This window comes from Lepisma saccharinum, chromosome 27 (genome assembly GCF_977018435.1).
Source record: "Lepisma saccharinum chromosome 27, izLepSacc3.1, whole genome shotgun sequence".
NCBI classification, from domain to species: domain Eukaryota; kingdom Metazoa; phylum Arthropoda; class Insecta; order Zygentoma; family Lepismatidae; genus Lepisma; species Lepisma saccharinum.
The window spans coordinates 53,519,505-53,532,470 of NC_139255.1; the positions used below are offsets into that span (position 1 = coordinate 53,519,505).

The following is a 12,966-nucleotide window of genomic DNA, read 5'->3' on the forward strand; positions in this document are numbered from 1 at the left end:
TACCCGAAGACCCTAAGTGCCGATGTCACCGCAGGCCACTGTCGGTACAGTCATTGGCGTGCGCACGGGGGGGGGGGGGCAATTGCCTCCCTAATCATGCACGTCCTCAATTTTTTCCCACGGAGGGACAAGCAAGGTCTTTTTCCATGGGGCATAGCGTTGCCCCCTCAAAAAACACCACTTGAATTTGAAATTATCGCATTAATATATATTACTATGACTGAAATCATATTATACGTGTGCTGAAATATATACTTTTAGGTTGACATTAGATTTCTAAGGGGGAGGTGTGGCCATCCTTGCTCCCCTCCTTCCAGACGTCCATGTCCCTCCTACATTATTGTACTTTCACCTAGGAATTTAGTGGAGCGGAATCTTCAGTGCTCGTCTCGTCTCTTGGGGCTTCCGGGGCTTAGCCCCTAAAGAAAAACGGACGTATTGACGTAATTTTCAATCACCATAATACATAACTATCACACAATCTTTTAAAAGGCGATTTTTACCGACGTAAGTTCATCGTCGGCTGCAATGGATACGACAGCGCTCCTAGCGGCATTGATGTCAGTTATCATCTCGGGGCTCGTCGCAGAGGAAGGCGTGGTCTTCGCTACACGCTACATTGAAGGTCACGTGCTAGCAGAGAGAGCGAAAGGGGGGAGGGCTATGGGTTTGGATGTTGATTCGGGGCTAGTTCCGTGGTGTCGCGTTCGTTCGATCCCGCGTGTTGTAGTGTAGCGTTGTGGTGGCTTTTATTCGCTATGAACAAAGTGGATTTCTTGTTGGCAACACCATTTCAGACATTGAGTGACCAAGAAAAACTTGTTGTTAAACAATTAGGTCCTGACCATCCGAGTGTTACATTAATACAAAAACACAAATCACAATCACGCTCTTTCAATCCAGACTGGTACAACAGAAAACCGTGGTTCACAGCTAGCGAGATCAAGAAAACTCTCTTTTGTTTTAATTGCTTTTGTTTGGTAGTGATGCTTCATGGACAGTTCATGGTATAAGTGATCTCAACCATATTTCTAAAAGAATTAAGTCACATGAAACTAGTTCTTCGCACATTGGAAACTCGTTAAAATTGAGTTTGTTTGGAAAGGTTGATGTTCGAACACAAATCGATGAAGGATATAGACTGTCAATTACAAGGCACAATGAATTAGTCCGGAAAAATAGGCATATATTAAATAGAATTATCGATTGCTTAAAATTCTGTGGTCGACATGAACTTGCTCTACGAGGACATAACGAAAGAGAACAATCTTTAAACAGAGGCATCTTCCTAGATTTAGTAAATGAGATTGCTAAGCTAGATAACAGTTTGCATGAACATTTAGAGGAATCCAAAGTAAATAAATACACATCAGCCGTGATACAAAATGAGTTGTTAGACTGTATGTGCCAGGTTTACAGTGAGGCCCTCCAGGAGGATGTAAACAAAGCTATGTTTGTGTCTGTACCAGCGACATTTCCAATAAGACACAATTGGTTATTGTGATTCGTTTTTTTTTCAGTGCTCGCAAGTAGTAGAGCATTTTCATGGTTTCGTGCAACTGACTGATAGATCTGAATCAGGGATATCCCAATGTATATTAGATGCATTAGAGCAGTACAAACTAAAAGATAAATTAGTTTCTCAAACGTATGATGGTGGATCTGCATTCCGAGGGGTACGGCTTGGAGTCCAGAAACTGGTAAGAGATATTTATTCGTGTGCTTATTTTGTGCATTGTTATGCACACCAACTCAATCTCATAATGCAACAAGTATGATCTACCATCCCAGCTATCAGAATTTTCTTTGCTAATTTATCTGCATTTTCTTCGTTCTTCTCTTCATCTAGTAAGAGAACAGATTTACTGCAGGAGGTATGTAATCGACGGCTACCACGAACATGCCAAACAAGATGGAATTTCCAGAGTAGGGTAGTGTCGTCTGTTTTCCAGTGCAAGGAAGCCCTGATAGAGTGTTTGGAAATTATTCAGCAAGATAGCTCATGGGATTCTGTGTCAATTAGGGAAGCAACTGGACTAATACATTTCCTTGAAGACGAGGAATTCATTTTTTTCTTGGGCGTCTTTAACAGGATAATATCCTTCGTCGAAATATTTTACAATATTTTGCAGAAGAAAATTACAACAATGGTACACGTAAAGGAACATCTTCGCAAATTTGTTGCTGACATCAGTGATGTTAGGAATAAATTGGCTAACTCTTCACATGATAGTTCTGTTCTGTGTAACATCTCGAAGAAAAGAAAGAGCAGTGTTAACAAAACAGCATGCGCTATTGAGTGCTGTGATATAATTATTCATCAAGCCGAAGAGAGATTTGGGGCAACTGAACATCTGGAGTGTTTCAATTTAGTTGACCCTGCAAAATTCAATGACTGGAGGAAGTCTGATTTTCTCAATGATTCGTGTAAGAATTGTGCCAAATATTATCCCTTCATAGAAGAGGGGAAAGTAAAGAGTGAACTTCGTGTTCTTTATTGTAGTGAAGAGTTTAAAAACATAAACTCTATCAGTACATCGCATTCGTTTCTCATTGAAAATGATTTAGAGGATACCTTTTCATAAAGTCCAATTTTGTAGTTTAGAGGAAGATAAATACCTGTTTTTTTGTAATTCATATGAATTGTTATTACCTTTTAAATACATTTTAAAAAAATAAGTCCAGTTTTGTAGTCTAGAAGAAGAAAATACCTATTTTTTGTAATTCATGTGAATTGTCATAATATTTTAAATTCTTTAAAAAATAAGCCCCGGCCAAATTTGAGGCCACGAGACGCCACTGGGAATCTTACCGTCGTTATTAAACGATATTATACTCTTCAAGAAAATTAAGTATTTTCAAGCCGATTAAAGTTCAGAGCAACTAAGGGGGAAGGGGGTTCAGTGGCGAAACCACAGGGGTGCAATGGGCATTGCGTGTCCCCAACCTTGAACGGAAATCAATTCTAGGGGGGCAAACATTGAGGTAATAAAAAAAGCAAGACTAGGAGAATCTAAGAGTAGAAGGACAAAATGATACTCAAGATGGAAGTAGTTTTTGCGTCTTTCTTGCATTATTACTTCAAGACGGTCAAGAGCACGTGCAGAGACACAGAGGGGCAATTGCCCCCATCGATATCAAATTTTATAAATATAAAAATACATTCTGTAAAATTATCTTGCTCGCTTCGCTCGCAATTCATTTTCTTGCACTCTTGTCAAATTCAGAGCCGTAACTAGGGGGCGGCGGGAGTTGGCCCTGGGCGCCGAACAATTTTATTCTTAATGAAGAAATTGTAAAAGAGGACGCCATGCTGCTCCACAATTTTTTTTATGCCATATTAAATCAGTTTGCAAAAATTTAGATCTAAAAATTATATATATCTGTATATATGGAATGAAACTAAAACAGTGAGATAAAATGAGTTTTAAATCTTTCCTGACTGAACTTTCATCAGGGCTTTTGCCCACCCCTAATCAGAGGGTCTGCGCACGCCTGTGGGTACAGTTATACATCTCTCCCTACTCAGTTAATCTGTGGCTCAGTAGTTTCGATCGTCCACATTTGTATAAAGACAACTCTCAGGGCAAGAAGATTAATGTCAAAAAGATAAAGAAGTGAATTTTTATTAAATAAAAAAAATATTTGTTATCCATTTGACGAAAAGTAAAGTTCTTGGGTAACATTTTATGCATATGATTATAAGCGTAGTAATATGCATAAATCTTTGTTGGTACTGTCATTCAAAGCCCTATGATTCCAATATAAACCTTGCCTTGCATTGCAATAGGTTCGGTGAAACTGAACAAGTATATTTTCATTATTTCATTTTAGTACTTGGTAAGTCAAGGGAGGAACTTTTGTTTCTTGGCCATTTTGATTTATTATTTTAAACGTCATGTTCAGGGCTGATGGCTTAGGTTTAGACCTCAGAAAGAGGTAACACCATTTGTTCTTATGTTCACGTGTGATTTTTTTTTTTTTTACTCTCACATATAGCACCGTGCCATAAAGGCACATTTAAGGGATGGCAGGGTAGGGCACACACATTCTCGATCTCGGACATTTTGGAGGTGATGTGATCAGCACCACTCTCCGGACGCCTCCCCGGGTTGCCCCCAGGTATCTATTGATTTTAGGCTCGATGAGCTTCGGAGCCGCTTTATGTGGGAACAAGGCTGGAAAAATTCCAACCTTAGATAACCCACCCGAAAATCGAACCCGGGTCTCCGCATGGCAGTCAGACGCCATGCATTCGTCTCGAATTTTTTCCACCTCCAACTTTTTACCTAGAATGGTCAAGCTTCACCTGCCCTCTCCCCCCTTCCTGGTTCGGAGTCCTTGCATCCGTACACTGTAGTTGTAGGTGAGAAGATATATAAAAATAAGCTGCTCTCTGCCCCCTTCCAATCGGGATACGCTGGGTTTATTGTTTCACATCGACCGCACCTGTACGTACAAAACTTGGTAGATTCAAAGGAAAAGTGAAAACCGAAGCCGCGAATTCCTAAGGAGATAATTCCACCTTACACTTGATTTGCGGAGACGTGGATGCGATTCTTATCTGCACGTACTTCTTGCTGGTAGCGAAAGCTGAATCCACCTTTATTTTTAACTAGTGCAAAAATATTTTCTCAATTTTTTATTAAAACGAAACCTACATGGGGAAAAAAATATAGTCTCAATTTTAGCACACGACCGGGGGGGGGGGGGGGGCAAAATACTATCATGCCCCCTCGATGATGAGTGGGGGGGGCAAGTTGCCCCCCCCCCCCCGGTTCCGACGTCCCTGCGTTCGTGACCTGTTTAGAAGCGAGCCGATGAACTAGATCAATTGTTCGTTGGAAAGATCCGTTCGTTCGCCAAAGACTCATCTTTTCCATTAACCTGATTTGGCAACATTGTTTGTGTGTTAAGCAGGTGAGCGGGTGTTTTATTTGACGTTCGTCGTAAATGGATGGTTATGTTAGTTTGATTTTCAACGTAGTGGTAATACCGTGTTGATGATAATTGTGCTTTTATGTGTTAATGAACGTAAGTTGTTAAAATAAATATTTTATGTAATTCATGTGTGTTCTAGCAATTCTATAACCTCGGTCATTGAACACCTGTATAACGACAGTCAAGTCTTAAGTAGCAACATAAAATTTTACTAACATGCTGTTAGCTACTGGTAGGTATGGATATTTATATCAAATTACACACCACCTAAGGGAATGCTATAATTAGCCATATTTCGTTAAAACAACAACAACTAAAAACTATTACAGTAAAGTCGGACGTAGAAACTATCTCGGATGTGATGAAGGCTTTTTTGGATGGTGATAATTTCAAAACTAATGTTGTTCTGACCGTAATTTTGTTTTATGTATGTTGTTGGCATGTTTTTTTTGGGTAAACTTTTGAAGGCCGGGAAACGGATTTATTCAAATTTACAGGAGAAAGTACTTACGTAATTGAGTTTCTGTATGTAGACTTGTGATAGGTCGTACAAGTGTTCTCTCTCATCGGTCAAGTTATTTCACCGTTAATTCATGTTTGGGTAACGGTTCCGATTGTTTTATGATTTCTCTTAGCACAAGGACTAATTATCGTAGAATTTTGGAAATCATTGTCACACGAGGTAAATCACACGAAATTTGAACCTTCCTTAAAGTAATTAGCACTGTTTGACTCTAAAAAGAGTTATTTATGTTGAAAAAAACAACTCACAACCACTCAACTTTATTTACTTCTCATGGACTAGATATTCTCCATCGACAAGCGACAGTAAATATCGTAGAAGCGTGGGAATGAATGTAGAAGTAAATCGGAACCTAAATAGAATGCATTTAGGGACTTTATTTTAATGCTAAGGGAACCAAACGTAACCTGCCTAATCTAACCACGAAAGAATATATTGAACTAAGCCTTCAGTAATCGCTAAAACTCCGCAGTATGTGTTAAGACGTACATCGAAATCGAAGCATGCAAAAATTGCATTCGTAGCATGATGAAATTGCAATAAAACAAAAGGAACTTGGGCCCATGTTTGTATGTGAGTGCTAATGTAACCTAACAGGCCTAACCTAAGCTCGTAGGCATACCTCGTCCCCGTGATGGTTTGTGGAGCTAACGTCAACCATCCACGGTAGCCCCACGAACCATCACGGGGACGAGGTATGCCTGCGAGTTAGGTTAGGTTCCATTAGCACTCATTTTCACAGAAAAATACCTACGGAAGGGGAAGAACAAGGAAGGTTAATTACTCGATATCTTGAAAATGGAAGTTATTTTCATTAAAAAAGCTAAATCCCTTGTTAAACAATCTTTCGCAATGCAGAATAGGTAAGTATGAATGTCAACAATTACAAAATATACGAGTTACAGAAGTTTCCCGGCTTTGAAAATTTTAGTTACTGTAACAGTTCGTTATATCAGAAACACATTTCTTCATTTTTACAGAAGAAACTACTTATGGAAATGAGTTTCTCCAAGCTTTCCAACGTTCGTTGAGGTATTTTCTTTCATCGCAGAATATATTTGACTGGGAAGTCATGTAATTTTCAAGTGAAATATCTCACCGACTCACAATTGCCATTGCTTTCGCTAAGTTAACTGCATGCTGCGTATGCTTGATGACGTAAGCCCCTGTCAGTGTTTCCAACCCCCTTTTTTTCACTATCCTTGCCTAACCTTATTGGAAATGGTTTGTGGGGCTAACCGTCAGCTACCGTGCATAATGGTTCGTGGGGCTATCAGTCAGCTACCTGTGCATAATGTAAAATTTTCACACGTGACGAACACGATGGTAGGTATTTTTCGGTGAAGAAGGTTGGAAACAGTGCATAACCACAACATGAGTCAAAATGTGCCCGCCATATTGTGTGTTACAGAAGCGAAGAAAGAAATAAAAAAATGACTGAAAAATTATGTTTGTTTTCGTGTAAAAAGCATAATGACTCCTTGAACAATGTTTAATGTGTGTCTGATATAACGAACTGTTATCATCTTTTCGGTACCTGTGCAATCTCCACCAAACACCTCTCACTCGTTTATTTCCTCATTTTTAACATTTGTACTAACCTATTCTGCATTGTGAAAGATTGTTTAAGATGGCATTTTGATTTTTTCACGAAAATAATTTCACATTTACAGTAATTATTGTTCTTCCTTTTTTGGCTTCCGTAACACACAATATGGCGGGCACAGCTTGAGTTGCGTCGTGGATCATGTGGGTATGCAGTGTTTCCAACCTTTGTAACCGAAAAATACCTGAATATCACTACAAACCATTCACAGATATCCCCAAAAACCATTCACGGGTATCCCCAAAAACCATTCACGGATAGCCCCCAAAACCATTTATGGATAGCATTTCCTGCAAGGTTCGGTTAGGTTAGGCAAGCATAGTTAAAATTTTGTTCGTAAAACAATGCATTACAGCTTTGAAAAAAAAAAATCACCTTCACTTCTTGCAAAACAACTGCGTGGTTGGAAACACTGACAGGGGGTTACATCATGAAACGTACGGAACATCCGTTTGACGTAGAGGAAGGAAATACAAGCAACAGTCATTGTGCATCGGAGAAATATTTTTCTTCAAAAATACATGAATTCCCGGTCGAATAGATTCCATAATGGAAGAAAATACCTACACGAAATTTCAGAATGCTACAGAAACTCACTTCCATAAGTAGTCTCTTCTGTAAAAATGAAGAAATCCATTCGGCGGAGATTGCACTGTTTCCATCTTTTCAGATCCTTTGACCGACTGTACTCCCTTAAGAATTACGTCGATTTATTTTAATCGATAGATTTCGATGTTTTGTGTAATTTAAAATTTATTTCCCGGCCCGGGCACCATAGATAAGATATATTTGATTCCAAAGTATAGCCTGCATAAGTAAAAAAAAAAAAAAAAAAAAACTGTATCAGAGTGCTTTTATTGTTTTAATTCTTAATAACCGCCTGTAGTGAAAAACATTTGCAAATGATAATGCCACCAAACTAAGCACTCCTAACGTAACAACATATGAACTGGTAAGGAATGTCCCATCTGGGTATCTCTCATGGTAGTCAGATGCTATTAGTGTGCATACAGTTTTTTGTTACTAATAAAAAGCATCGAAAGTGCACCGGAACGGCATGCTTTTACTTACATGCATCATACTTTAGGTTCAAATATCTCCGTTATTTCTGTTTTCCGCATGCTGGAACCAATTTTGGTATGAATTTACAATACAGGAAGTATCTCCAATTGCTTTCAAATTCAACATGGTCACTAATTTTGGCCTCGTAATCACGAATCTGCAGTTAAAAATTGGCGGTCATGTCTAGAAATTGCAAAATAACCTTGTCAATTACTGCTATGATTCTCTATACACTAACAATAAAAAAAAAGGTAAAGTGCTCCCCTGTGCATAGCACCATCCCATGAAGGCGTATAGGGGGTGTGGGGGTAATGCCCCACACTTTCTTGATCCGGTCGTGAGTGGGGGTGATGTGATCAGCATCACGCCCCTGACCGCCTTTACCCCCAGGGTTTCCCCCAGGTACTCATGTTATTCGACGCTGGGTGGGTGCCGGGGGTGCTTCCATCGTTAGAAAAGTTCCTGGATTTGAACCGGTCGGGGATCGAACCCGGGACCTTTAGCATGGTAGTCAGACGCGTTACCGATTGAGCCACCACGGCCACTAACATGGAAACAATATGAAAATGTCTTCCTTTCTGCACAATGGTCTTGCTACCAATGTTGCTCAAGTGTTGTGCAATAAGTGAGAGCGTTGATTTGCATGTGAGAAAATGGCATATTGCGTAAAGGTGGGAAACATGTTTGCCCCACGAACCATTCATGGTAAGGTTAGGTTAGGAAAACAGTTAAAATTAAGGGTCATCATAAACATACTTTCGCTAATCATTGCAAAAAGAAATAGTTTTTTCTTCATAAATCAAGTGTGTTTACTCCGTTCAAGGACCCACTTTTTTCTACTTATTTTGCAATTTCCAGACGTGATTGTCAAATTTTAACTGCAGATTCGTGATTACGAGGCCAAAATTAGTGAGTATGCCAACTTTGAAAACAATTGAAGATATGTACTTCCGGTATTGTAAATTCGCTCCTCAATTTTATATTACATAAAACATCAAAATCTGTTAATTAAAAAGAAAAATCAACATAAATCTCGAGGGTTTACACTTACTTCTTTCGTCCATTTTCTATTACCAAATGGGCACTGCTTTCTAGAAGTGTCTCGCATCTTTGTTGCAATTGATGTGAAAGTATCCTGTTTAGCTCTCAATTTCGAAGCAGAGTGGATTTAGTAATTCTTTTCCTTGCAAAGCTTGTGGTAGCATAGGGAAGATTTTTTTTATATATAAGTGTTTAATATGTATCCTCTGGGGCCTCTATGATGGTGCAGTGGTGGCATTGTCACCTTGTAATGAAGGGGTCCCGGGTTCAATTCCCGGTGGAGGCACATAGTGGTTTGGACAACACTTCTAAACTAGGTCCAGTCCCGATTAGCCTCCCTGTGCATAAAGTGGACTTACAACACCAACTCAATCAATATACAGGGTGGAGCATTTTCGACTACCTATTTTATAATGAAGACAGATGATTTGCTGATTACATTTACTTTTATTTTTCATTTCTAGAACAAACATTGCACCTTTGGATTACATAAAATGTATACATGAACAATGTGCACACAATTATTTCTTGAAAATAACATCTTTCAAATGACGAACGCCGAGGACTGCGAACCACAGTAATGCGCACACATTCAATGTTCTCTGATGTTCTGACTGTTCTTTTTCTCTCATGTGGTTTATTTTGAACACTTCCAACTTCTCGCCATTGTTTCCACCATTCATTGATTGTTTTCCTGTCAGGAACTCGTCCACATCTTTGTCGATCACCATTAGGGAAAGGAACTTTAGGTAAATAAATGTTTTTTCTGCGATAAGATAGAGACCCTCATTTTTGCCAAAATTCTGATCATAGCCTTATATGTCAACACAGCAATTTTTATTTTACATAAAAACACATATTTTCCAGTTTTCCGTATGTAAATACATATTTTGCGAATTTTCATTTTAAATACATAAAATCGCTCATTGACTTCATCTACCTCGAAATCCTCGAAGGAAAAATGTTTATTCTCCGCACCTCTTTCATATCGAGAGTGCTAGGTTTGTTTAGTCTTTGAACACCCTCGCTGGCAGACTTCTGGCACCTCGCCTACGATCCTATTGGGAGAAAATAGCTGTAAGTAGCTGGGGCTGGCTACACGTAACGATAGCAAGGCTTTTTAATGAAGCAATGCAGCTATTGTGGCCGGAAGGCATAACATTTGACAATGTTCTTCTCTTGACAGATGCTGCAGCTTACATGCAATAGGCCTTGCCGTTAGCTACCCCAAAATGGTGCATGTTAAATGTGTGGCTCATGCGTTGCATAGAATATGTGAAATGATAAGAGCTCTTTATCCCAATGTCGATAAACTGGTTTCAAATGAGAAGAAAGTTTTTATCAAGTCGCCTAGAAGAATGGACATTTTTAAACAAAAATATCCTGAGGTTCCCCTCCCCTCTACACCTGTAGTTACGCGATGGGGCACTTGGTTGGATGCAGGTGTTATGCCCAGAACTTTGAAAAAATCGTATCTGTTGTAAATGATCTCGACAAAGAAGAATTCTGCAAGAACTGTTGATGGAGCCCTCCTTAAAAGTCGAATTGGCATACATCTCAACAAACCTGTCCATTCTCTCTAATTCCATATGAAAGCTTGAATCGTCTGCGAACACTTTGGCAGCTTCCATTGGTGAAGTCCGTATAGTAGAAACGAAACTGCAAGAACTCACTGGATCTAAATGTCTAAATGTACAGAATTTTTTGGGAAAAACCAAGGTTTTCAAACTTTGTGCCAAATTGCACGTGTTTTGGAAAGTGAAGTAGAGGAAGAGGAAGCTTTGGAAAACTTCAGCGTTAGTGACATTTCGTGCTTCAAATATGCAAGAATTGTTTCTTGTGACGTGGAGCGATCTTTCTCACAATATAAGATGCTTTGTAGAGATAATCGTCACAGATTTACAATGGAGAATTTGGAAAAAACTATGGTGATCCACTGCAACTCTTCCAAAAAATAGCTCGCTAAGAGGTAATCATTTAGAAACTAATTTCAGGTGTTTAAAATGCATGTTAGTTTGTTTTTGTTACCAAATGTTTTTATTTTTGTCACATATTTTCCTGTTTTTATCACATATTTTCAACATTTATGACACATAAAAAATAAATATTTCTGACTTTTTTTAGCACATAAAGTTCCGTTCCCTAATCACCATACTCCCTGCGGAATGCATGCTGCACCGCTACAATTGACTTCGTCAACACGAACTGCTCCACACAAAATATACGTTGATGTATAGGCCAATCCATTTGTTTTGCAGTGTTGCCAACCTCAAACTGTGTAGTCGAAAATGCTCCACCCTGTATATATATATATATATTTACAGTCTATAATTATTGATTTTTAATTTAGGTTCACTAATTGAAACTGCATTAGATGTATGAAGAAATAAGCGCATGACCTCCATGAAGAAATAATTAGGTGAAAGCACCCACTATGGCCAACAAGCATGATGAGAGTGCCATTACAGGGTATGCTAGTTGCAGAAAGTTCCTGGAAGATACTGTAATGGATACTCCTCTTCCCCAAGCAGCATCTACAGCTGAGAGGCCAAACAGGTATGCCTGTATACCTTTATCCTTAAATTATCTTTTTTCTGCATTATCTTGTAACTTTTGTAATTATGTGTTCCTTCAATTTATTTATTGAAATTTCCAGTACAGCAGAAGGCATGATCTTATATAGCAATTTCATCTGCAATGTATCTACGAGTTTCTGGAGTATTAATATGCAGATGTACAAGCAGATCTCTCTTAGGCAGGTGTCTCAGGGCAGGCACTCTATATCGAACGATTGAGAGGAAAAAGCTGAGAACATTGTCGATCTTGGAGATATGAGAATGGGCAGCGATGTTCCAGATTGGTGAACAATATTCTAGAATGGGGGAGAAAATGTCTTGAAGTAAATGGAAAGTGCTTTCGGGTTATTGATTTTGGTGAATCTGTAAAGTAGGCCTAGCATACACATTGCCTTTTTTTATGGTTGATATGTGATTATCGAAATTTAGTTTTGAATCTATGAGGATACATAGATCTCGGTGTTGTGCTTCAATGAAATTGTTATGTAAGAGTATTTAGAAGGGTTTGTGGACAGTTTCCATCGCTTACACCATTCAGAGAATCTGTTAATGTCATTTTGGAGAAGTTGCATGTCTGATGGCTGTTTTATTTCTCTCATATTCTTGCAATCATCGGCAAACATTAGAATTGTGCTTGAGATGGGAGAATTAAAGAGGTCTGTGAGATCATCCAGATATAATACAAATAACAGAGGACCAAGAACGCTTCCTTGACACACACACCACATACATATGAAGACTAGGAGATACAGAGTATTTTGGACATTGTAACTCATGTGACATTCATTAGACACCTCTAATTACAGACACACAGTTCACTCTACGTTTTAAAATCAATTTTATGTGTTTGTCAGTTCATCCTCTGTTGTGATTGTCGACGTCCATTGAAGAGTTAGCACAGTGTGCTTCGACACCAGAGGTCCCAGGTTCGAATCCCAGCCTGGAAATGGGTGTTTCATCATATAATCAGTAGGGTGCGGATTTGTAGGCATCAAAAAACTAAGTGATGAAAATGGGCACTGAAAAGGCACCCCAACATCAAAATTGAAATAAAATTGGCTAAAAGCTTGGTCTTTAAAAACTCACTCTTTTGTGAACCTTTATTTTCCTTTTCCGCCATTTTATCTAATCGTGACGATGAGTATGGAGGACCAATAAATGGAATTGTTGATAGGACACTGACAGAGAAACACCCTTGCGCAGCTCAAGAGTCACAT

The 12,966-nt window shown here is 38.9% G+C and overlaps 1 protein-coding gene across 2 annotated transcripts in view; it reads left to right on the forward strand.

Moving 5' to 3' along the window:
* spd-2 (centrosome assembly protein spindle defective 2) overlaps window positions 1-12,966 on the forward strand; it is a 126,937-nt gene that overhangs the window by 24,491 nt on the left and 89,480 nt on the right. The window contains exons 1-2 of one of the 2 annotated variants that reach the window (XM_083113021.1): window positions 4,910-5,034; window positions 11,524-11,729. In XM_083113021.1, coding sequence (XP_082969147.1) covers window positions 11,608-11,729 — 122 coding nt within the window. In that variant the 5' untranslated portion in view covers window positions 4,910-5,034; window positions 11,524-11,607. Of the gene's footprint in view, window positions 1-4,909; window positions 5,035-11,523; window positions 11,730-12,966 lie in introns of those variants that run through there. The other variant, XM_083113022.1, reaches the window with a different exon arrangement.